A 25540-nucleotide genomic window follows, 5' to 3' on the forward strand; every position below is an offset into this window, starting at 1 on the left:
GTCGCAGATGATTAGTTATGAATGTTCTGACTTCATCTTCCAATACTCTGACTTCAATACTCTGAATTCATGTTCAAATACTTTTGGGCACTGGGTAGTCAAATACACTGCAGAGCAATTGTGGAAATTTACTTGTGGCTACTGAGCCCATCTTCCAAATCGTGTACATTGAGTTCATTTTCAATTGGCACGTTTGGAATTTTACTCAGTCCAGAAAGGCTCCACATTTTATGGTGTCCACTGCCCCTCCTCCTTTGCGAGGTCTCCCCAAAATGCCCCCATAAAGGTCCTTAAGGGGATGGACCTGATCGCGTTCCTATGGGATTTGTTAGTTGATGAGCCACGGGCTTAAAAAGTATTGTGTACCGATATGGAAGGTTTTACGAATGCATACAAATGTTTCTAACGGCCTAGTTTGCTTCATTTAGAAATATATCACTTGTTTACTGAAATAAAAAAAGAAACACTAATAAAAAATAGGCCGCTGTGAACATTTCTGTGGATATGTAAAACTTTTCGTATTAGTGCACGATGGTCAATTGAGCCCGTGCGTCATGAAGTCATGTCTCTTAGCAATTTTAACAATTATAATTTTAACAAACCTAAACCTAAACGAGTGATCAGACATATAGTTCCTTAGTGATTATACTAAAAAGAAAACTGTGCCTTGGTATCCGTCTTCATGGTAGAATATGGGAAGAGTACAGCTTCTGGCTTGAGATTGGCATGACATTTGGATTCTTAAGAGTTTTTTTGGTTGATTTGCTTTAAAATAGCGGGCTTTATTTTCTGCAGATATCATAAAACACTCTTGTTGGCGTTTTTGTGGCACTGGGTTTGAATTAATGGCCACTAATATCTTTTAATCCGAGCCAGTGACGAAAGAAAGGCGAGCGTGTAGTATAAAGGAGGTCCATGACGGAACAGACGGCCTTGATGCGAGCCTCAGAGACGCTAGCGCCAGATTCCTCTCTAGTGATCAATAAGGCACCTGACTTTTTTTTTCAGTTGCACTATGACCCAAGCCATCTATAGGTTTTATCAGAGTCCTTCAATGCCTTTCTGGTCATGAAAATTCGCCGTCACGCTATGGGAGAGCTTCGTACGCTGCCGCGCCTCGGCGCTGGCCTTGATCGGAGGGCAGCAGCGCGTTTGGCCGGGAACGGACCACAGAGTAAGATAAAACAGATGCTCGCCGCGTTATCAGCAGTGCGCTCTCGCTTTACGTGTCATGGGCCGCTCAAATGGGCTTATCATTTTGTGAGTGGCGAAAAAATTTGGTGCTAACGGGCATGCTGCTACTGCGTTTCTGCCTGCCGGTCTGGCTACAGAGCAGCGGATGCCCTCCGATCTGCGGTTGCGCCCCTCGCGGTAGCCTTTGTCCCCGTACGAAACTTGGCCGGGAGTTTCATGACCAGAGAAGCATTGAAGGACCCTGGTTTTATATTACCCAACTACCCTTGCCTCCATTCCCTTACACAGGAATCAATACGACGAAACCCTGCTGCGACGATGTTCCTCTCCGCCACGATACACCTCTCACAGATGTGTATTAGCCAAAACACACGCTCTACACTGACTCCTCTGTTGGCAGGGACAGCTCATCCACGGGCAGATTTCTGATGCAGAAAGAAATGGTTCGGAAATGAATACCCGAAGACTCCTACTCTCATCATTTCAGAGCTATCAAGCAGCTCTCATAAGAAGGTAAAAGCTCCCGGTGGCTTCCAAGGGTCGCCGACCACTGAAGCTGGAACCGACAAAGCCAAGTTGCAGAAAAGTAGCCGTAAGTCTCATTCTTTCACGTGCTCTTTTTAAATAGAAGGATCGCTGTATCCTTTATACTTAAATTTAGTCGATTACGGTAACACAGGTACCTGAGTACCATGCACATAAAGCCACGCATTCTAAAACCAGTTGGATTTGCTAATTTTATCATGTCGCATCAGAACAAACAACAGAATTTGATGAAAATAATTGTGGAGGGGTGGGGGCGTATTCGATATTGCAAAAATGTTAACCCCAGGTCGTTTGCCCACTTCGAATCTTCATTATGCTTGGTTCGCTTAACATTAACATTAGCGCTCCGATTTCAACGCTTATGCGCTCGCAGCTTTCTGTATTAAATGATGCCTCGCAGTTCATTCAAATGATACTGCCTATGTGGCGGCAAAGGAGAACAGCCTTCCGATTAACTTCGTCAAGGCTCCTAGGCTTTCCGTAGTCGGTGACATTGGTTGGGCTTACATGCCTTTTGTTTTGTTGCCATGCAGCCCTCTTGGACAGCGACCGACACGAGGGTACGGCTCGTCACGAGGAGTCACAGGATGCGGCAGTGCCAAGCCAAGTCGACCTGTCTCCACCGACAAGTCAGTTATGTGCTTTTAAGCTGCTCAAATGAAATGCAAGTCACTGAAAGAATCATAACGTAAATTCTAGGTGTTTCAGAGGTACTGCATGGCATACGTAAGCTTGTGGCCATGGTAATTTTTTACACTAGGCAGCCGGGTTCATTAAGGGATGAGTGATAATAGACAAATCATTTTCCACAACATACGCTGCTATTATGCCACCATCCTGGCACTGAGAGTACATTGGGCGGATCACAGCTGAGCTAGAGGGACGTCGCGACAACCGTGGGTATACTATACTCGGTGACAACTTAAGAACGGCACCGGAAGTTGCCGCTGTGCCTTATCACTGTGCCCGGATGTTTCTCCGCGCGGCGCAAGTAGGGCGTTACTGGGAATATTTTGAACATGGCGTGAGCCGTTCCCGTGATTTTTTTACTTAATATGCTTATAAACGACTCCAGTGACGACAAACAAACTGCGTGAGACAAGGCAGACGATATCACGCATTCATAGCAAACCCCTTTCAAAACGCGCGCGCACTGACGTCACGGGTCCGGCGCTTTGGCGGAGTGATACACTACATGAGGGGGTGCCGCTCTTGAGTTGTAACCGAGTATACCAGTGCATCCGATTGCCGGATGCAGCGACAACCAGTTAAATGCGTGCGCCCAATTTGTTTAGTAAACTGTGGCATATATCAAGTTTTGTGATGAGAGAAGACGTGTGATTTATTCCAACGGGCACTGCGGAATAGCGGAACACTCCTTGACCCATAGATTCACTAAAACAACAAGACGCTATGCCCACACAAGTGCATGCATCTGGTTTCTGGATGACCATCTGATATGGTTAAGAGCATAAATCGTTCAATCACGACCCCTTAGTATTCATTAAATGCTCATCAAGGACCCGGTTTTGTGCACACTATGTGGAGCAGTGGTCGTACGTGCGGCCTATCCTTTACTCCTTGCAGATGCTCCCGCTCTTTTGCCACGCCGTCTTGTTTTCACGTACCGGCAACGTCATTTCACTAAAGCTAACTTAATTTTTGTTAAAAGAGTGGTCTATTTTTGTATTGAATCTGTTGCACACGATGTCCACCGACGTTTGAAAAAGGGGTAGAAAGGGTTTATTGCATTTCACTTTTCCTGAGTGTACAGTATAACTGCAAAAAACACCTCGTTCCCTTTAAAACCGGTGGGCGGAGGCGAATGAGGTCTCTGTTTTATCAGCGATGCTATTTAAGCTGGTGGTTAGGCTGGCGAACGTGCGCAGCAAGGTCTCGCCGAGCGGTGACGTCACCGCGCGCGCCAGCATCGCTTCACCGTCGCCGCCTTTCATCCAGCTGCCGTGCGGTAGTTTGGCCTTGCCGGACGGGGGTTCGATGCCCAGCCGCGGCGGCAGCTTTTCTGATGGAGGCAGAAAGCAAAAACACCCGTGCGTACGTGATTTCAGTGCGCGTTAAAGATCCCCAGGGGGTGATAATTAATCCGGGGTTTTCCACTACGGCACGCCTCATCGCCTTCGTTGCGTCTGCGCGTTAAACCCTAAATAAATAAATAAATAAATAAATAAATAAATAAATAAATAAATAAATAAATAAATAAATAAATAAATAAATAAATAAATAAATAAATAAATAAATAAATAAATAAATAAATAAATAAATAAATAAATAAATAAATAAATAAATAAATAAATAAATAAATAAATAAATAATCATAAATAACAACAATAAAAATAAACAAATAAATAAATAAATTCGATCAATCAATCAAGAATAAATCAATCAATCAAGCTTTGCCTTGCCGCGCCGTATGGACGCCGAGGATGCGCAGATGCGAGCTAAGCCGCGACATCACCTCGGGGGTAAAAAGCAACTCCGATCCACCACCGCGGAAGCTGAACAGTCGGGCCTCCAACGAAGAGACATGTGGGGTGACAGAAGTAGTAGTAGTAGGCAGCTTATTTAACATCGGGTTCAGGGTAGGGGGGTGGCGGAAGAAACGCGTTATTCCCGAAGAAGAGGACGCGCGGAGCGAAAGCCACCGCGCCGCTACTCGACAAGGGATGCGACGACTTCGGTCCGATCTCGAATATCGCGCCGGTGAACCGGCGACGAAAAGTCGGCAAACTGAAGAAGCTCCGGAGTTAGGAAGCTGGCATTACCGAGCAAAAGCGTGTGTTAGAGGCCGCCAGCTTACTGATTACTGAGTCTTTGTGCCAGTAGTGCGAGGCTGCCACAGTTTTTCAGCACGAAGTTCCGAAATTTATATAGGCTTTTGTTTCCTGCGAAATCATCTCAAAGAATTACTTTGGTTTCTTTCGTTCCTAGATGGCAGTGCGTACGGCCTTGGCGGCACCCTGCCAACAGTTGTGGTTACGGACGTCTCTGAACATACGTGCCCAGTAAGGTGGCAGCGCTTTATACGTAGGTGTGACCACAAAGCACTGCCTGTGTGTCCATTCTTTTAAAATGAAAGTGTTTTATTCCTGGATACACCAAGATTTCACTGACGTCATATCCGTCAAGGAAGTGACGCCAGTACAACGAAGGAAGCGGCCTGTAATGGCTGTAAAGGATGCACCCCTGCATACAGGGTGTTCTGGCCGGGAAGCAATCTTAAGTACTAAAGAGTACGTAATAGCGGTTGTTCGTTTTCGAGTTTTATATTCTAACACAAAGGTGTTTTATGCCGGGATATACCAAGATTTCACTCACGTCATATCCGTCACGGAAATGACGCCAGTACACCTTCGCTGAGGTAACCCGGCAACAGGGCGACGCTCTCTAAGCACACCCAAAAGACAGCCGCCAACCCGCAGATCATGCTCAGTCGCAGATTTCGCTGAACAATGTAATTTCGTGTTTTACCGCTTCAAATGACAGAAGAATCAACCACAGTTTTTGAACCTGCCCTTTATGATGCAATTTTAGGTTTTGGTGGCCACACTGACAGACAACCAGTCACGCAAGTCAGATCTTTTTCCTTGTATAGATCCCCGCCTACGTCCGTCTCTCTCTTCAAACACACATAGGAAGGTTGGCGCGCTAAAAATATTTTAGTTCTCTGGAAACAATTTTACGCAATGCTGAAGCCTTATGGCGTCCTTCAGAGCATAAGAAATGGCTGCATTTGGCGTAGGTGTAACGGCGCCTATCGATAGGGGAAGGACATTTGCGAGAACCAGAGATCACTCTTCTGGTGAGTTACGTGTCTAAGTTCTCGAAAATGGCATTTGCATAACGAGGGGTTTGTTATTGACTCTTCTGGCACCAACAATATTTTCTCGCAGAAATCCATGAGAAGCCTCAAGAGGAAAGGTGTTTCCTACCGACAAAGCCAAAGGAAAAGGAGATACGGGAAGTGCACAAGCACCTTAGCTCCGAGGAAGGTAAATATTCCTCTCATTGCTTAATTAGATTTGAGATATATCTTCAATGGGGATGCGCAAAGAATTGCAGGTGTAAGTCCGCATTTTGATTCTGTTGAAGGTGATAGATATGAAAGAATAAGGTATTGTTAGTGGGGAAGAGACTATAGTCTTAATGAACCAAACGTGAGGAAAAGGCAAATCCACAAACGAAGAGGTTTACGAAAAAAGTTCCCAACGTTTCGGAGACTACACGGCTCAGCAGCTATGAGGTATTTTTTTCTGTCTTGTTTGTTCCTTGCTCTAACGGGTCGGAGTTCGTGGCCGTAAATGAAGGTTAGGGCTTCTACGGATATATTCAGCCTTCCACGAGTCCTTGTACGTGCCAGGACTCGAGGGAGATTCTTTGAGTAATTTGTTTTTGCGCCAATCACCTGCGCGCCGGTGAGTATGGTCGCTTAAAGCGTGTAGGGACTAACGAAGCACGGTTATAACGGGATCTGATAGTTGTTGCCAATTGAGAAAATCAGCCTTTCCAGTTTTCTATAGAGGTCTATAGAGTCTGAAAATTAATATGCGGAAAACGGAAGTAATGATCAATAACCTCGGGAAAGCACAGCGGTTTCAGATAGATAGATTGATTGATTGTAGAGTTTTAACGCGCCGACGCAGCGCAGGCGATGAGGCGCGCCGTAGTGGAGGGCTCCGGATCAATTTTGACCACCTGGGGATCTTTAACGTGCGCCGAAATCTCGTACACACGGGCGTTTTTGCTTTTCGCCTCCATCAGAAAAGCGGCCGCCGCGGCCGCGAATCGAACCCGCGACCTCGTGCTCAGCAGCGCTACGCCTTAGCCACTAAGCCACCGCGGCGGGTGGTTTCAGATAGGTGGCTAGGCAGTTGAAGTGGTAAGCGAATATATCTACTTAGGCCAAGTTGGGACCACGGATCCCAACCATGAGGCAGAGATAATTCGAAGGATAAGGATGGGGTGGAGTTCATTCAGCAGGCATTCTCAGATAATGAATGGCAGCCTACCATTGTCCCTGAAGAAGAAATTGTATGACAGCTGCATTTTACCGGTACTCACCTACGTGGCAGAAACTTGGAGGCTCACTAAGATGGTTAAACGTAAATTGAGGACAACTCCGCGTGCAATGGAACTGAAGATGATAGGTGTAGCATTAAGGGGAAAGAAGAGAGCAGAGTGGGTCAGGGAACAAACGCGTGTTAAGGACATTTAGTAGAAATTAAGAAGAAATGGACGTGGGCAGGGCATGTAATGGGGAGGCAAGATAACCGTTGGTCATTAAGGGTAACAGAGTGGATCCATAGAGAAGGCAAGCGTGGCAAGGGGCGGCAAAAAGTTAGATGGGCAGGTGAGATAAAAAAGTTTGCGGGGATAAACTGGTCGCAGTTAGCACAGGACCAGGATAATTGGAGATTAACGGGAGTGGTATTTGACCTGCAGTGGGCGTAGATAGGCTGGTGATGTTGATGCATGATAGGGGCACCAGGGTGCTGACAAAGCTTGCACAGAGGTTAAATCAAGCTGTATGCATTGTGTTTCTTCCCCGCTTCCAGACTTGATCGGGCAAGGCTCAGAGATGACGCCATTACAGCGCAAAATCGCCAACGTGACTTGCTGGGTCAGCACCGCCGTCATATTCGGCGCCGTGGCAGTCATCGTGGCGATCGCCTTCGTTCTTCAGTCGAGGTACAAGTTCCTCAAGGAGTGCCGTTCTGCCGACTGCCTCAGCGAAATCCGTTACCTGGACGCCCTCACTGACGATGCCGTGGACCCGTGTGTAGACTTCTACGGGCACGTGTGCGGCAGGTGGAACAGCCTGCACGGCGGAGGCGGCTTCGTCCAGGACGCCCTCAGCAGGTTCTTCGACTCCCTGAAAGGAGCGGTGCAACGGGCCAACCCTGCAGCTTTCGACGACATGGCGCAAGGTGCGGCTCCTGCTCTTTCCGGTACCGCGAAATAATGGACGAATGAATAAATTTATTACAGAAAGGATGACACTCTAGCCTGTTGGGGGAAATAGAGGAAGGGGTTCAGGATCGATAAAGTTTAAGTTCTATTGACGAAGTAAGCCTCCATCACGAAGACCCAGAGTCCAAGCAGCACGTCGTTGGCGTTATCCCTTGGATACAGCCAATCCGGCAGAGATGTGGCGCCAGGGTGCTCGTGCCTTGCTCGGATTCCTTCCAGGACCCTACACGACCACAGTAGGTGGCTGATTGTCGGTCTATCTTGGTGGCACAGGGAGCACAGAATCTGGTCGGGTGAAACTTGTGCGTTCTTGTGTTGGCGGTAGTGTCCCCAGCGAGCTAGGATGTCTTCCGTAAGGGCATAGCTCATGCGGGCCTTTGTAAGAATAACTTGTGCAGCTCGTGGGATGTTGTGGGGTATCGGGTGCTGTAGCTTAGGACTCGTTGCTCTGAGTGCTTTCTTGCTATTCTTGTCGAAGTGTCTTCCTGTGTTCCTCAGGGGAAGGGTTATGTGTAAGAGAAGGCGCTGCAGACTCCGAGGGGTGGTTGAGAATTGTCTCCCTCGTGAGCCTATGGGCCCCCTCATTCCAGGGGTTACCTGTGTGGGCGGGTATCCACTGCACTCGTATATCGATGTTATGGTCACGCTGGAAGGTTCCACAGAGTTCTTAATAAAAAATATTGCTTTGGGGATATTATTACTACGAGGATAACGTTCTTCAGGATATTATTGCAATGTCGAGCACCCTTACGTCGCGAAAGAACAACCGTTTTCCCAAAACGTAGCTTGTACTGTCAGCATATGTGGAAGGAATGTTTTGATTGTGCGCATGATTCTGAAGTTATATCCGAATGAAAATGAGGTCTGACTTTGTTCATTCGAATACTACTAGAAGGCGAAAGCAACGGGGTTCTTCAAACGTAAAATGAAATTACCTAAAGGAAATGTGGATGGGATACCATGTTCGCGTGCAAGAAATTCGAAAGTTCGGACAAAATTAAGTCTATCTTCTCCTAAGAGTAGTGCAGACAAGAAAATCTGCAGAATTTTCCATCGAAACATTTTTTTGTGTTTTTTCGGCCAGGTGAAATGTGCTCTCCGAACTGAAAATATCCCAGACGGCGCTTGCAAACAGAATAAGTTGTAGGTTTTGTTGCAATGACCAGCTTGGCATTGAACACTTGATGGCAGTTTACAGCCATAACGGACGGCATAAAGGTTTTTGATTTGGCGGGCATGTGGGTTTTCGTATGCTGGACAAGCATAAAATGTGGGCCGTGTATACGCGCGTGCTTGGAAGTGTGTTCATTCGAGCGCTCAGTGTACGCCCACAGTTGTCGCTGACAGCTGCAGGGAAGGTTTTGTGAGCTTGAGAGAAGCTGCTTTTAAAGCTAGGCATCCACTGTGCTTGCATGTAAGGGACGAAGATCTGCATCGAACCCTCGATACTATCCTGTACAATTCTCTGGAGGCGCCTTTACGAGACGTGGTAGGCACCAATATTCAGGATTGAACATAATGTCGAGAAGGCATTCAGAAAGCGTTACCAAAAGTAAAGTTTACTTCCTGATAGGGAAGGCCGGTGCTCTAGGCTTAGATGAAACATTTGGCGTTTCCAGTGCGACCTCGTTGCAAGTACTTGTGTTCGGTTAGTCGAAGGTTTCTTCGTTTATATCTTCCTGAGAGCAGCGGGGTAGTTTTAGTGACACATGGAGTGTCATTCGAAGGATCCAAGAAAACACATCAAACTTGAATACTCCACACTTTGAGATAGGTAAGGCTTAAGCTTCTAAACATTTTCTCTCAACGCAGGTTTCCAAGTGGGGCAGCAGCTGTTTGACTACTGCGTCACCTACATGAACTCAACCACCTTCAACCTACAGAACGACCTTGTTTTTGTGCTGTCCATCCTGAATGTGACGAAGCTTGTTTCCGCCAACACATCCAGGAACGCGTTGATTCTTGCACTACAAGTCTCGTTCGAGACGGGTCTTCACGCAGTCGTGGGCATCACAAGGAGAACGGGGCGTCCGTTAGAATCGGGCTCCTACCTTCACTTCTACAAGACAGCCACCCTGCGCGAGCAGTTCCTGGACGGATCCGAAGCAGAGGACGTTGAGTCGTACGTCGATAGCGTAGTCGCGCAGGTGAGGTACTTGACGAATAACACGGGTGGCCCCACAGCGAAGTACACCGCTCGCGACGTTATGGACGCCGATAGTAGGCTTGCGGCAATGGACAGCGGTGACCCGGATGTGAGGTGGCTGGAGGTTGAGTCGCTCAAATCGGACAAGGCGTTCCCAGAGGGTGTCTGGAGCGAGGCGTACCACATCTTCGGTGCGAGTGGTCTGCCTGAAGCTGACGTGGTCCACGTACTCTTCGAAGATTACAGCAGGACCCGCGACGTCTTCAACTACCTTGATGGCGAGCCTGCGGAGACTACCGGCTGGTACCTGGCGATGATGCTTCTTTCCCAGGTGCGCATGTGTTTGTAGCAGTAAAAACGATACTGTCGAGTAGGGTTCTGTAGAAATTGGTCACACACGAGTGCTTATGACTGCAAACGTCAGCTTAGGAACGGTATGGGATGCTTTACGGCATGCCCTGGTAGGGTATCGGTTCATGGGAAATATTGATTTAATTGATTGTAAGGTTTAACGCGCCGAAGCAACGCAGGCGATGAGGCGCGCAGTAGTGGATGGCTCCAGGTTAACTTTGACCACCTGGGGATCTTTAACGTGCCCCGAGATCTCGTACACACGGGCGTTTTTGCTTTTCGCCTCTACCAGAAAAGTGGCCGCCGCGGCCGGAAATCGAACCCGCGATCTTGTGCTCAGCAGCGCAACGCCTTAGCCTCTGAGCCACCGCGGCGGGTGGCGCTCTAGCTGGTGGTGCTCTGGGGAATCGAACCCGCGTCTTTGAGCTGAGCAGCAGAATGCTCCAGCCACTGAGCTACCGTGCGGGTCATAGGACATATTACCACGACAACAACATGGTATGGGACGCTTTACGGGATGTCCTGATAGGTCGCTTCATGGGAAATATTACCACCACAACAATCAGAGTAGGGAGTTATAAGTTACTGAGAATACAGAGCTAAAAATAAAATCAGACCCACCAACTGTTGTCCTTTGATTATCTTCTGTTCATGTTTCTCCTTCAAATGACCGTGCTCGACTTAAGTGCGACCGGTCGTTGTCTTTGCCACTCACCGTCAAAATAAATTGAAAGACGTTCGAGGTGAGGATGTGAGAACGCAGAGGCCTGCAGGACATTTACGGTGAAGAACAGGTAACAGATTAAGGACACAAGTAGTAGCTGTACTACGAAGGGTAAGTTCAGGGGCCCAGGAAGCTGGAGGTAGTGATGAAATAAGAAGTTGGAACAAAACTATGGCTCAAAGAGGCGGTGAGAAGACATAGAGACTCAGAGACTCGGGGTGTACGCTGCTGGAACTATTTACCCACCGAGAACTGCGAAAGGCGCCAAATAAAATCGGCCACACAGCCGGTAGCTCGCTTTTGTATCAGCCATAGTGGCCTATGCGGCCTCCGCGGGTACGGTTTCACAAAGGGCATTTGGAACATCTTGATGGTAGCGCACTTAAACACGGACACTAGGAAAAGAGGCGACAAACCACAGCGCTGACTCACAACTTATTTTTATTAGAAGAGACACACATTTAAATACTTCTACCTAAACCCATGTGACCACACAACACGTATACGTCACAGTCCATCATGTCACAATCCATCGTGTTATGGACTGTGACGTATGTATGATGTGTGGTCACATTTGTTTAGGTTGAAGTATTTAAATGTGTCTCTTCTAATAAAAATCAGTTGTGATTCAGCGCTGTGGTTTGCCGTCTCTTTTCCTAGTGACCATGTTTAAGTGCACTACCATCAAGATGTGCCAAATGCAATACCAACTAGCCCGGTTGCCACTTCTTCTTCACAAAAGGCAGAAGGCCATCGCCTATTTGGAGGTAATTGAGAAGGGGCTAAGCACGAGAATAGAGAACTGATTTTGTGGACGCAAACTCAGAGCAGGTGTGGGCCCTTCATGGGTTGCACAGGACGGAAAAACGGTGTCATAACAGATGTCAAATGGGAGGTTTGGGTGATATAACACACCTGCTTCTAATACGAAAAGTCCTCAGTTATCTCACTACAAATTCCGTAGTACCGCCTACGTGTATTGCTTCGAAGTATAGTAAAGACTGCAAGTTAGGGGCTCTTAGATCAAGAAATCGCCATAGGTACAACATGAAGTATTCTAGGCGCAGACTTGCATTGAATAAAAATACATTACCTGATGTTTTTTGTGATCCCTCCAAGCTGGGGTTTATCTATCGCCGGCAAGCTCCTAGGTCCTTTCGGAGGTATTTTTAGGAGTCATGAAAACTAGTACCACGTAGTACAAATTTTCTCCTCTAAGACAGTAACACGGTATAGCATAATATTTTCAGTTCATTACTTGCAATAAGTGAGTTGGGTCGTCTCAAAGCATGATTTGCTCTTTCTTGTTCACTGAGCCCGTATCAGAGCGCTACATTTTGCTCTTTTCGTTCGCGCGATATAAGCGCAGATTGTTATCGTTGCCATCATCAGCAGGAACTTCATTGTGTCTGGTACCTGACAACAGCGTCTCCCATATACCCCGAAGTGCTTCTATTGTGTACTGCCCGACAGTGATGTTCCATGGCGGGAATTTTCTCTTTGGGGGGAATTTCTGGGTGTAATTTTAGCCGAAAGAGAAAAAGTCCATCTTTAACTGGTGCAGGGAGTTTTAGGAGACGTGGAGACAAAAGGTAAAACAATGTCTATAAACCGCACCTCGCATCATTTATAGCTTTGTTTTCCTTTAAAAGGATACCTTAACACCTCGTCGGTTTCATGTACAAATATCTGCAGTCATGTTCCGGCAAGCGGCAAGCGTCCCAGACTGCTGCCAATTTAATCCAACAAACAGGAAGGACAATAGAGGAAAGAATACTCCATGACAACGAGCTAGTAATGCGTGAAGTTTCAGCCACTGAAGGGCTGAAGCTTGTTTACATGCATCACTGTGCAATATTGTCACGAAGCCAAAGACGATTCAGTTGCCTTCAAGGAAAACAAGTTTATTGGAGCGAACTTGTGCTGTCCTAACAACTCAAAGAATACACAGGCGGCGAAACAGCAGTCAACAAAATGACGTGCGCATGCGAGCGTCGGCGAGTCGAGTGTATCACTTGGCGCGAGGGTTTCTCGAATAGTCGAATTGTATCCGGAACACTGTAGATAAACGAAGATTATTCTAGGCTGGTGACGTTAGGGCGAAAGGCTCTCCTTATCACAATGAGATAACCCATGCGGCATAAAAATAAAGAATGGAACACGTGCTTCGCTTGGGACACAGATAACGCAGCCAGGCGGGGCCGGGCAGTAAAAACAAAACGTAAACCAACCCAATGCATTGTTCGCGGCAATATATAACAAAGTATTTCGGATGCACCTTAGTCCCCGTGCTGTCAACAAGAGATGGCACCAGCGGTCCCGGGGGTGAGCTCAATTACCCCAGTTTCCCAACACGCCTTGTTCTTTTTCATACTGGCAGTTTCAACTTGGAATTTTAGCACGCAAAGTGAGAATGCTGTTTGATATCAAACGTGAAATGTATAGTAAAAATGCTTCTTCGCGGAATATATAGTAATATAGTAAAATATCGTTCACGCTGAAACTCTTATTCTCTCAACCTCGTCTGCGTCCGAGGCCACAACGAAGGGAATTTGCAGGGAATTCTTGAGAAACCTGCGGGGAAAAATGCTGAAAATAGGGAACTTGTGAACCTACAAATGGGAATTCTTCACCGCATTTCCATCGAATCACATCTCTGCTCCTGTTCTTCTGCTTGCACCCACGTCTCTCGTCAGGCAAGTTGTCCATTGGTTGTCGATCGGTTTCCCGTTCTTTGCCTTACACCTCTAGCCGGAATAAATTTGATTTACTTTATTTGAGCAATGTCGTCGCCCACCAAGCCTGTTCCTTGCTAAACCTTTCGTTTACTTTCCCTGTGCGTTCCTCTTATCATTCGTCCTTCCCTTACTCGCTGCGCTGACTTTAATCTCCCTACAAGGCGTTTAGTATGGTGCCTATCGTGGGCCATATAGGTGATTACCGCCAGTACGCATTGATTGCATACAATTGTTTTCAGTGAGGGAGGTTTCCTACACTTTATTTGAAGGTGCTTACCGATCGCCCCAAAGTTCATACTAACTCAGCGCCATATTTTTAACACAAAAGTGTTTTATTCCCGGATGCAGAAATATTTCACCCACGTCATATCTGTCACGGAAATAACGCCAGTACAACGAAGAAAGAGGCCCGTAAAGGGTGCACCCCTGCGCACAGGGTCTTCTTGCGGGGAAGCAACCTTTGATACTAAAGACTACGTTATAGTCAGGCTTCGTTTTATGGTTTTATATATTAACACGAAGGTGTTTTATGCCGCGATACACCAAGATTGATTGATTCATTGTAGGGTTTAACGCGCCGACGCAACGCAGACGATGAGGCGCGCCGTAGTGGAGGGCTCCGGATTAATTTCGACAACCTGGGGAACATTAACGTGCGCCGAAATTTCGTACACACGGGCGTTTTTGCTTTTCGCCTCCATCAGAAAAGCGGCCGCTGCGGCCAGGAATCGAACCCGCGACCTCGTGCTCAGCAACGCCACGCCTTAGCCACTGAGCCACCGTGGCGGGTACACCAAGATTTCACTGACGTCACATTCGTCAGCGAAATGACGCCAGCACACCCTTGCCGAAACTACCCGCTAGCAGGATGTCGCTCTCCAAGCACACCCACAACACAGCCGCCGACTCGCAAATAATGCTCAGCTGCCGATTTCGCTGCACATTTCACTTTTGTGTTTTACTGATTCTTATGACACAGGAATCAACCATAATATTTTACCATCGTTTGGGCCTGCAAAGCAAAAGCTAAGTCTGTGCGAAGGATCAAACCACAGGACCAGTATCAAACATTCCTACGATCTCAAAGTTTGAGTATCTTCTTAATAAGAATTTATTGTGTCTGCCGTGTTTCCAAACTCTCCCCGCAGGCATTGCGCTTCGACTTCGCCAGGCGATTCCTGCCGCCTATGACTCGGAATGCAAACTACCTCTGCCTGGATGCCGTGAATCGGGCACTGGAACTGCACTGGCACTTGTTCGTGCGCGAGCTCAGCTTCTTCGAGCTCTCCAATAATCCCGAGGTGGCAGAAATGTTCGAGCAAGCCCGCGACAACGCCATTCCCAAATGGATGGACTACAAGACGTTGGGAGACGTGGAGGACGAGACGGCCTCGCTGGCCAAAAGGAAGCTGAACCTCGCCTCGTTCCAGTCATACCTGCCTCCCAAAGACGTCCGAGTGCGACCCAGAGGTATATGCGTGCACGGCTACTGCCATGGGATGCCTCGCATTACTAGACCGGAACGTTAGGCAAAATGCCCTATTTTTCCCTGGTGTCCGTAACAAGCCTATTCACCTGTAACAAACAAATAAGCACGAACTAAGGGAAGGGAAGTATTTTAAGCAATAGTTTATCTAAATTAGCTTTTTAGTTCCAATTTCAAGGATATGGGCTTTTTATCGACTACAGTTATCTTTTTAACACGAAAGTGTTGTATTCCCGGATACACCAAGATTTAGAGAATGTCATATCCGTCAGAGAAATGACGACAGCACAAGGAACACAGGAGAAACGCCAGAAAAAATTTCATTGACCCAGACGATTCTGCCGTCTAGGAGAGGGGAAGCGAAGTAGTGCGTCATGATGCTAACAAGCGCCGTCAGTTGGCGTAAGCTGCGTCGTAGCAACGCCGACGGGCGAATGGCGCGAACGCCGACTGATTTGATACGAAGAGAAATGCCAGCGGGTAGCGGAACGGGTTCGCGCGTGCACGGATCAAGCTACAAATTCCACCTCTCGCGATCCACAAGCTGAGCTCATCGCAACGCAACCGTCCGCCGTTTACGCTACGGAGCATGGCCGAAGAGGTCGCACTTTTCCTGACGCGAACCGCTAGCAAGACATCGCTGCAGATTTCGCTGTAGATTTTGCTGCACATTTCACTTTCGTGCTTTACCGATTCATATGACAGAATTACAGCACAGTTTTCGTGTTATATATGCCTTTATTGGTGTTTTGAGTCGATGTTCTGGAAGGACTTTTCTCGCTTCAGAAGCCCGCTACTGGCAGTTGGTCGCACGCCGTTTCTGAGAAAAATCCGCGCAGTGGCAAAGATGCCCAGAAGCGCTAACCGTGCTTAAACCGCCGTCACCTCGACCTTGCCACCATGGCCAAGCCGCCAGAGGCCGCGAAGCGACACCACAGCCAAGCTTACCGCCGTCACCCCTGTCAGCACGAGCTGTTTGATTGTATGTGCTTCTGACGCGCTGTGTCCGCAGACCAACGGCGAAAACGTCTGCCGACGTGCCCTAGCTATTGCTAAAGCAATAAAAAACAAGAAAACCAAAACCCCAAAAAAGAACTCTACACGGCTGCTCATATGCCGCTCTAGTCAAAGACGCCTCCTGGGGGAAACCACGCGCAAATCTGAGACAGCAAAGTTCTAACTGACGCCACGAACACGTTCGCTGTCAGCCACCGATCACAGGTACACCACCGACCGGCATGACTCAGCACGTGTAGCACGAAGGAACGACAAATGGACCTAATGGGAATGAAGATCCCAGAGCTCCACAAGTAGTCTAGCCATGACAGACGTCATATGCCGTGCCAGGTAACCTTTAAGGGCATTTCGAAACCTAGCATTAAGGTAATTGATTCCAATGAATCTTGCGTTCTGTCCGATGTTCATAATCGGTATATAGTGCATAGTTACTCAATGGTGTTATTTCTGCAGCTTCGTTAATCGCCCGCTTCTGCAGAACAGAATGGCTCACTAATTTGTACAGAATTATTTCACTTCAGTTTACTATCAATGTGATTCATGTTTGTTGTGAAGAGCTGCTGAAGTCGTTCTTATCTGTCAACGAATAATACGGTGCAGTTAAGATGATTCTTCTGAGTGCAATTGTGTCTTCAAGGAGCGGTTACCAATTGTGCCTATTTCACCAGAGCCCGTTGTTAACCCTGAAGTAACTCGGCTGATGGCGGAAAATTACAACAAAAGCACTCCGGTGGTATTAACAGCTTTGCAGTCGACAAAAGCGTCGTAGCCAAGAGTATTCACACCGTGCATGGCACATTCGTGTGCTTATTTCGCATTCATAGCAAAAAGTAGTTTAGGAGCTGAGAGTTTTGGCGACACTCCGACTAAGAATACTGAGCTCAATAGGGAGGTCCAGGATCGATGCACCACCATCCCCGACGAACAGGCTGCTTAAACCTGACTAACATAGTCTTCCTCTATTCCCTATGCTAAAATAACTGCCGAACGTTCTGAGCAGCCAACATTCTGATATTCCAGATGGAATTAAACCATGGAGTGTCCTGAAGTACAAGTAGGCTCCCCAAACGTCGGTGGACGTTGAGCGTTTTTTTTTGCACGCATTTATCGATTGAAAGGATGCACAACTTTAAGCAGCAATTCATTAAGATTGGTGTGGTTGGTCATGGCTTTCAAGCCTTTCCTTCGGTGCCGAATCACCGTGAATTTCACGTAAATTCTGAATAGCAACTCTTCTGTGGTTTATTTTCACGAAGAACATAAAAATACTTTCGCACAGCACACGGTTGCTGCACTGATTTCACTGCAAGTCAAAAAGTTGTCCTAAAACATGCTGCAGAAGTAAATACGATTGGAGCCTATATATGCCTAACGGTCTCCACGTGTAACCAGTCAGAATTTCTGCGGCCGAGCACTGACATCGCATTTTCAGCGACACGATCTCGGCAACGCAAATGCATGAAAACGTGGTCACTAGAATATTTCAATTGCTTATGGTTTTGATTCATTCTCTGTTTACTTTTGTGGTCACTGGTATTAAAGAGACCAAAGACGCGCGTGATACGTGATTGTGAAAAATTCGGCATCATGGAGAAAGATAGGGCTCGAAGTAGCCGAAGGTTTAAACAATAAAAAAATGCATCATGTAATTCTCTGGGTTATGATTGTGAAAAATTCGGCATCATGGAGAAAGATAGGGCTCGAAGAGCCGAAGGTTTAAACAATAAAAAAATGCATCATGTAATTCTCTGGGTTACGAAAAGTTTGTCGGAAGCTCGAAAAAAGTGTAGTAGTGGAGGAGAAAAGAGAAGTAGGTAAATTTGGGCATGGGAATCGAACTTCGGGTTTTCCGAAATGCGAGAAGAGCGGACATGTGTATAACACCGCGGTGAATCTCGGGTCAGGCTGACTAAAGGGGGCCCTTGTGGTCATGTTGCGCGCTTAGACCTAATAAGGTGGGCTAGAGATATCTAGTGGGCGTACTGGGATCACACCCGACGACCCTCCGCGCGTCGACCTCGTAGACGCCCGCAAGGCGTTGTCTCGGGGACGACTTAGGAAACGTCAAGGAGGGGGCAGGCCCTGAGTGGCTCCCGCCCACCTCCCCCCGCAGGACAATTCAATAAAGTCTTTCTCTCTTTCTCTCTACAAGAAGCAGCAATTGAGCGAGAAACGAAGCGCGCGTCAACAAATCTTTATTGACGGGTCACAGCCGCGCCATAACGCCACATCTACTAATACTAGATATTGCATGGCGTTGAAAAATTTTTTTAGTTAAATTCTATTACAAAAATTGAGCGAGAAACGACGCGCGCGTCAACAAAACATTATTGACGGGTCACAGCGGCGCCATAACGCCAGATGTACTAATACTAGAGAATGCATGGCGTTGAAAAGTTTTTTGTTAAATTCTATTCAAAGTTTGGAAAATGGCCCAAGTTTTAGGAGAATGTCTACATGGGGAGGGAGAAAAAGGCGTCAAGGCATTACAATGTTAATGGTTAGGAGAACATTAGTGCTATTGGACAGTAATTCTTTCACTTTCACGACAATATAGCGACGGCTTAGGTATCCTCGTGATTTTTTCAGGTGTAGGGCTTTGCGTGCGGCGGTCGTAGATGATAATACAACGGCGTGTTTACACTTCTAGCCAAGGTGGCATATTGCAACGAAACAGCGAAGGTAAAATATGACTCGTAAAGCGGTGTGTAAAGACACCTGTATAAGATCTTTCGGGAAATGTTTTGGCGGTTTCGAGCCATGCCCGGAATGTTTTCGGCACTAAGAGATGGTGTCATGAAAAGGAAATAATTCTCCAACTTTAAATGATAATAGGTCCTCGAAAATCTGTTGCCTGGCTGGCTAGCGGAGCCTAGCATAGAACGACGGGATAGTAAAGTACGCCGGAGTAATGAGCAAAGTAACGCTACTAAACTCGAACAAAAATGACCGGGAAACCACACGTAAGCTCCGAGGGCTGCTGTTTGTGGATATAAAACACAAAGGCAAAGTGAAGAAAACTGTAGGATACGTCAACAAGAAATTATCTCATAATGCAATGGAATATTGAATACAGGAATATCGAATAAGTCGCTGTTCTGGAGGACGAAGAAGAATCTCCATGCTGGTTATATGTCGATATAACGGTAACGTACCTTGACACGCCCCGTCATTATTTCAGGCCACGCGACGTCAAAATTCCCGCTGAGCGTGGTGAACGTTACCGTGAATTTAACGTGCGCCACAATTTGAATTTGTTTCTCTGTCATGGATTGTTGTAACACGGAAGTGTTTTATGTTGGCATCCAACAAGATCTGACTGACTTCATATTCGTCACGGAAATGACATCGCCAGAAAAACGCGGATGCGCCAGGATTCGAGCCGGGTGCTCCGTTGCCGCAACGGGAGGTGCCAGACGCTTTACCGACTCCACTACGAGCTGAAGCGCGGACAGACGCCGTATATCATTCCTATAACCTCCTCTATTTCAATGGTGCTGCCGTCTAAGAGAGGTGAAGCGAAATAGTACATCACAATGCTAATTAGCGCCGACAATTGGCGCCAGCTGAGCTATTCGCAACGCAACTATCTGCCATACACTCCACGGACCAGGTTCGCACTTTTGCGAAAGCGACGCGCCAGAAGGTTGTCGCTCGCCAAGCACACCCACAAGGTAGTCCCGCAAATCATGCTCTTTTGATGCAGCGAACGTGAGTTCACCATATGATTCGCTGGACCTGTTCGGTTTCGTTCGCATGGTTTGCGAGCGCGTGTGATTTCAGTCGGGTTTTACGCTGTGCTCCGGCGCGTGCAATCCAGTGTGTAATGTTGATAAGACTGACGGTGCCATACCGACGAAATATAAATAGCGATGTGCAAGTTCATATCGATGCAGAATGATCATTCAAGTGATCCCGTGAAGGCATATCTCACTTTCGTGTTCTACATGTCACGCACATCTGCCCACAGGTCATAACCTGACGTACTTGGTTCCTGGGGCGCCGTGGGACACTCCTGCGGGAAAGAACTTTCCCGGGAGTTACGTCGCGCTCCGAATCGCGACGCAACGGGAGACGATGCTGGTGAGGCCACCGGATGCGGCCGAGGCGGAGCTGGCGCGCAGGTGGGCCGACCCATGGCCCGTGTACGCGGAGCCCCAGGGTGCTGTGGTCTTGCCCGCGGCGTATCTGGCGAAGCCGCTCATGTACGTGGGGTCCTCTGCGCCCGAAGCCAACTACGCCACCGTTGGAGTCGCTTTGGCCAAGGCCCTCTCCGAGGCAATCGACCCTTACTCGCGGTACGTGACAGCGGGCGCAACGGATACCGTTTATTCGCAACATCCGTGCATGGTGTTCTGGAGTGTGAAGGCACGTTATCTTAAGAATAATAGTCAATAATCAAATTTATTATCTATGAGTACACACACAAGTAAAATGGGCCCGCCAAAGCCAACAGCTGGGCTTGTTCGGCGTCGCCCGGCAGCAACGGCCTTCACTTCTGTAAAAAATACTCATGGATAGCAATAACTGGATAGGGAGGTAAAAAAAAGACACGCAAATAAAAAAAGATAAGAAGAAGAAAATAAAAGAGGAAAAAAGAAAGCAAAAAAAAGCAAACAGAAAAGACGAAAACAAACAGACAAACGAAAATACAACAAATAAACATGGGTTCTAGCTACATGGGTGGCATTTTCCTCATCACCAAGAGGCAAATAAGAGAAAGAAATAACAAACCATCACCGAACACACACACATACTTCAGCAGAATTATAATGCTAGAATAGATTGATTGATTGTAGGGTTTAACGCGCCGACGCAACGCAGGCGATGAGGCGCGCCGTAGTGGAGGGCTCCGGATTAATTTTGACCACCTGGGGATCTTTAACGTGCGCCGATATATCGAACACACGGGCGTTTTTGCTTTTCGCCTCCATCAGAAAAGCGGCAGCCGCGGCCGGGTATCGAACCCGCGACCTCGTGCTCAGCGCAACGCCTTAGCCACTGAGCCACCGCGGCGGGTAATGCTAGAATAGCAGCACACAAGTGTTTCCGCGTAGTTGAAGAGAACAATTCGCCGGGAAATTCGTTGAATATATGTAGATAATATGGCCTTGCAGCCATATAAGCGAAGAACAGGAAGAACATAAGTTTGCTACAGACAACGTTGTTGTTAGTAGCGTTCAAGCAGCGGTTGTAGCTTAGAATACTGTCGCGTAACCATTTGATAACATCTTGTATATATAAAGGAAAGCAAATCTATGCCAGCGGGACTGGTTCCGGTGATTGTGGAGCCGTATCTGCTTGCTTCGGTACAAATGGCGCCAATAGACGCTAGCATTTCTGCCGCCCCTGCTGCACGACGTTCATCAAGGCCTTGAAACTCACTTTTCACCCTCTGCTCGCCACATCTGTCCCTCATGCTATAACAACCACCACCCCTCTCTCAATCCACCCTTTTCCTTCTCATTTGAGCTCGTACCCTCCATTCCTGCCCCTCGTACACTTCTTGCATGCCCCTCACCTTTGACACCTCTTTATCACATTACGCTCTATTTCCCACTCCATTCTTGCAGACGGGTTCCACGTGCTCCCCACCTTTTCCAGAATCCCGTCTCTTGCTGTCTTTCACTTCTCCGTCCCTCTTCTGGTGATGGTCGCTCTCCTTCCTCTTACATCCACCTTATGCTCGCCCCTCCCTTCCCTTCCTCTTGCGCCTCACTTATTTTTGATCTCCCTGTTCCGCCATACATAATTCCGCCTTCCTTCGACCTGCCTCCACTTCTCTTTTCTCGCTGCTTCCTTCGCCTTTCCTTGTCCCGAAACCATCACCACCGGCAATTCTCCTTCCCCTTTTTTCTCCACTCGTCCCCACTCTATATTCTTTTTTTTGTTTCTTCTGCCCCGCCGCAGTGGCTCAGTGGCTAAGGCGTTGTGCTGCTGAGCTCGAGGACGCGGGTTCGGTTGCCGGCCGTGGTGGCCTCTTTACCGATGGAGGCGAAAAGCGGAAATGCCCGTGTGTTCGAGATTTACGCGCACGTTAAGGTGGTCAGAATTAATCCGGAGGCCTCCACTACGGCGTGCCTCATCGCCTGTGTAGCGTCTGAGCATTAAACCCCGTAATAAATCAATAATCAATCAATGTACTGTCTCGAATTCCTCTTCGAGCTCATTATTACGTTCTGGCTAATCCAATTCCCGTCCCGCTTCCATTACTCTCTTTTCCCAGCATGGTCTCTCTCATCTGCGTAATCTAGTAGCTTGAATCAAGGCGGAAATTTGGGCGAGTCGGAATACGTTCATTTTGCACAGCGTAAAAGTACGGGACACAAGTAAGAAATAGACACCACAAACGCTGGGTCAGCGTTTGTGGTGTCTGTTTCTTTTTCGTGTCCCGTCCTTTTACGATGTGCAAGATGAACGTAATCTATTAGCCTCACTCTATTTATGCCAACTTTCCTCACAGCGTTCCATCAACTGCAGCCAGCTTTACCTCACCAATCACTGCCATAACCCTTTCAGCTATGATGTTTTCAAGCAGAATATATTTTCCTATTTTTTCATTAAATTTTAGGGCTCTATCAAGTACTAATTTCCACAATGAGCTAATTAGTTAGGGCATCCAGAAAAAATAAACGTTATGTTGAGTTGAAAAAGTTTTTTCGCATTTCTTCCTACATTTCATGATCAAAAAAACCGACAAACGAAAAATTACCTTTGTAATGCACATATTGACAAATTCATAATGTTTGGAATAAAACTAGTACGGAAGTTTTAGAGCCTCATTCTCCTAAACGTGTATTCACTCGAGATTTTTCTTCTTTGTAGCGTACAGCTCTTTTAAAACGCGGCAATGGTGATGACTATCGCAGTTGTCGTCGTTGAAGTACGTTCCTCCTAAACTGGTATTTTGGTTCCGTTCTCTATGCGCTAAAGGTACTTTTATGTGGTAGCGTCCATAGAAACCACCAGGACCGCAGTTGCAAGCAATTGCTAGCGGTTTCGTAAGCCACTAGGGAGGAGGCTCACCCGTAAACTTTATTCAGGTGACAGCCGCTACGGCGGGGAACAGACACAGGCAGACACATTTTCGCGTTGCGCTGTATGAGGGAGAATATCAGCAACGGTCTTTAAATCTTTTCCTGGTAGAACTCAGCGGAATGTTTAGCGGAATCGGGCTCGCATCAGTATGCCGTAAATACGTAACAGTGCCTGCTGGAAAGGCACTGTTCTACCGTGCCATTCTACAGTGCGATGTCGAATGGACGGTTTTATTCAACAGTGCTAGAGTTGTACTCAGGTTTTTTAATAATAACATAAAATAGCTCTTCCTCGGGCTGTCGAAGCTGGCGCGCGCTTCGTGGTGCATTGTTTATTGAACGAAAAAATAAAAAGGGCGAAAGGCCTACCCTATGCGCTGACGACGTAAATTCAGATTTGTAAAGGAGCTCAATCTTGTTATCTTCATTGCGAGATATTGCTACGGCGCTATATTCACCCAGGGAGCTAGGCGGGAAAAGTGGTCTATAAAATTACAAATTGATACTCAACAGGATTCAGTGAATAATGATTCATGAAGTGAATGAACATTTCAGGCAGCTGGCAGTAACCTTCCAGCAGGGTGGTGGTATCACCGGTTGCCTTACTAATTTTCTGAAACTTCATTGAACGCAGGTGGAACGTGACATCCTCGGGCAGCTTCTGGTCACCTGGACTAAGCTTGGCGAACAACTTCATTCTGTTCTGCTTCGTCCAAGCCACCGGCATAAAACTGGTGTCCGAACGCCACTTGCGGGTGCAAACGGTAGCGTACCGAAGAAGTCAGTTTGCCTGGATGCGGGCCGCCAGGGTCGGACTGGACATGCTCCGCAAAGCCTTCTTTAATGGCTCCAAGATAGAACCCAGGAGCGACGCCGCGTGGACCAGGGCGCAGAGGATCTTCTTCAAGCGTTTCTGCCTTCTGTCCTGCGGGTCGGATCGAGGCATTCAGTTGTCGTCTCGGGAGCGCTGCACGTGGGCACTGCTGGGCATGCACGAATTCAACGAAGTTTTTGAGTGTGCGGGCAACGGAACGGTCCAGCAGTACGCGAGACACTGTACGCCACTTTGACTGGATGTTGAGCTGATCTCTTTCTTTGTGTCTTTTTCTTTCGGACCATTGTACTCTTTTCTTTCTTGACAATTTCCTACTGAATTAAAGGTCACAGAGAGCAAGAATCAGATACCTTGCAGTAATTCTTGCCTCTTTGTGCACTATAACCTTTATTAGATATACATAGTCACACTTATTTACCCATAACCCCTCGTCAGTAACCCGCCATGGTGGCTCAGTGGGTGAGGCGTTGCGCCACTGAAAATGAGGTTGCGGGGTTCGAATCCTGAGGCCACTGTGCTATTTTAGATGAAGCTTATATGGTAGGGGTGTTTAGCAGTTTGGACGTTTAAAACGAATTTTTTTCCGAGAGTAGTAAATACACAAATACAATGTAGCAGTAAAGGAGATAAATGTAGCCTTCATAGAACGTAAATTCTTAGGTGCCCTGTTAAATTTGTTTTTTAAGGGACGCAAGAAAACACAATTGGCCAATGTGGCGATTTTATGGAGCACAATAAAGACACGCAGGTTGTCTAAAGTATTCACGAGACCACGTACAAACTGTTGCATTACAATGTGCCCTCACTGGGTATCGAATAACGCAAAAAAACAGGACTGTATGCTGCAGCATCGGGCGTTGCTAAACTTCTGCACATAGGGATACTGCTTGCACAAAGCAATCAGCCAATAAATCGGCTTGAACCAAATAACTACGAAGATCGGCCAGCAGTAATCTGTGGTGAAAGCGTACTGAATCTTCGGTAGAAACAAAATGTTGCATACCCCCAGCAGACACATACCCGCACTGGGATATTGGAGCGTGCTCATTAAGCAGGAATGCGCGGTGTTACTGTACGCTTTTCTGTGATTGGTTCTGCCAAACCACCAGTAATTTGTTTTCGTCCACGACAAGGATTCAAAGATTTTGCGCAATGGGAAATGAGCTTTGTATTCAACGACCTTCTCAAAAAAAAAAAAAAAACCACATGGTGCCAGTAAGTTATACGTTTTTCCGATCGCGTATAGCGGGCTCAAATTTAAGAGCAACAATTTTGACTTGTTATTGGAGAATAAAATTGTTTTCGACGGCTGCCAGGCCTCACCTGTTATTCCATCGCCAATTTGCGATTTCGCGAATTCACGACGCTAAAACAATAAAACATATTGTTATTAAAAGAAATATCTAGTACACTGCTTTCCAGAGCTGTATTTCTTCTGCTTCTGAACAAATCCTTCTACTAAGTTGTGTTTAAATGTT

At 47.1% G+C, this 25540-nt stretch overlaps 1 protein-coding gene across 1 annotated transcript; it reads left to right on the forward strand.

Moving 5' to 3' along the window:
- Positions 1–1662: 1662 nt before the first annotated feature.
- Positions 1663–25317, forward strand: LOC144141471 (uncharacterized). Its single transcript, XM_077673026.1, has 8 exons — positions 1663–1786; positions 2274–2369; positions 5652–5750; positions 7314–7685; positions 9541–10205; positions 14836–15157; positions 20161–20488; positions 23862–25317. The coding sequence occupies exons 4-8, from the start codon at positions 7337–7339 to the stop codon at positions 24295–24297; spliced, it is 2100 nt and encodes a 699-aa protein (XP_077529152.1). The 5' UTR covers positions 1663–1786; positions 2274–2369; positions 5652–5750; positions 7314–7336; the 3' UTR covers positions 24298–25317.
- The last annotated feature ends 223 nt before the right edge of the window (positions 25318–25540 follow it).

The sequence above is a fragment of the Haemaphysalis longicornis genome, unplaced genomic scaffold (assembly GCF_048455015.1).
Source record: "Haemaphysalis longicornis isolate Haplotype H1 unplaced genomic scaffold, Haemaphysalis longicornis Haplotype H1 scaffold_6, whole genome shotgun sequence".
Taxonomy (NCBI): domain Eukaryota; kingdom Metazoa; phylum Arthropoda; class Arachnida; order Ixodida; family Ixodidae; genus Haemaphysalis; species Haemaphysalis longicornis.

Excerpts from the sequence above, each read along its gene's own strand:
- LOC144141471 (XM_077673026.1), top strand. The coding sequence starts at position 7,337 with ATGACGCCATTACAGCGCAAAATCGCCAACGTGACTTGCTGGGTCAGC. Across the intron at positions 15,158-20,160 it reads CGTCCGAGTGCGACCCAGAG|GTCATAACCTGACGTACTTG; the intron begins GTATATGCGTGC and ends ATCTGCCCACAG. Across the intron at positions 20,489-23,861 it reads GCAATCGACCCTTACTCGCG|GTGGAACGTGACATCCTCGG; the intron begins GTACGTGACAGC and ends CATTGAACGCAG.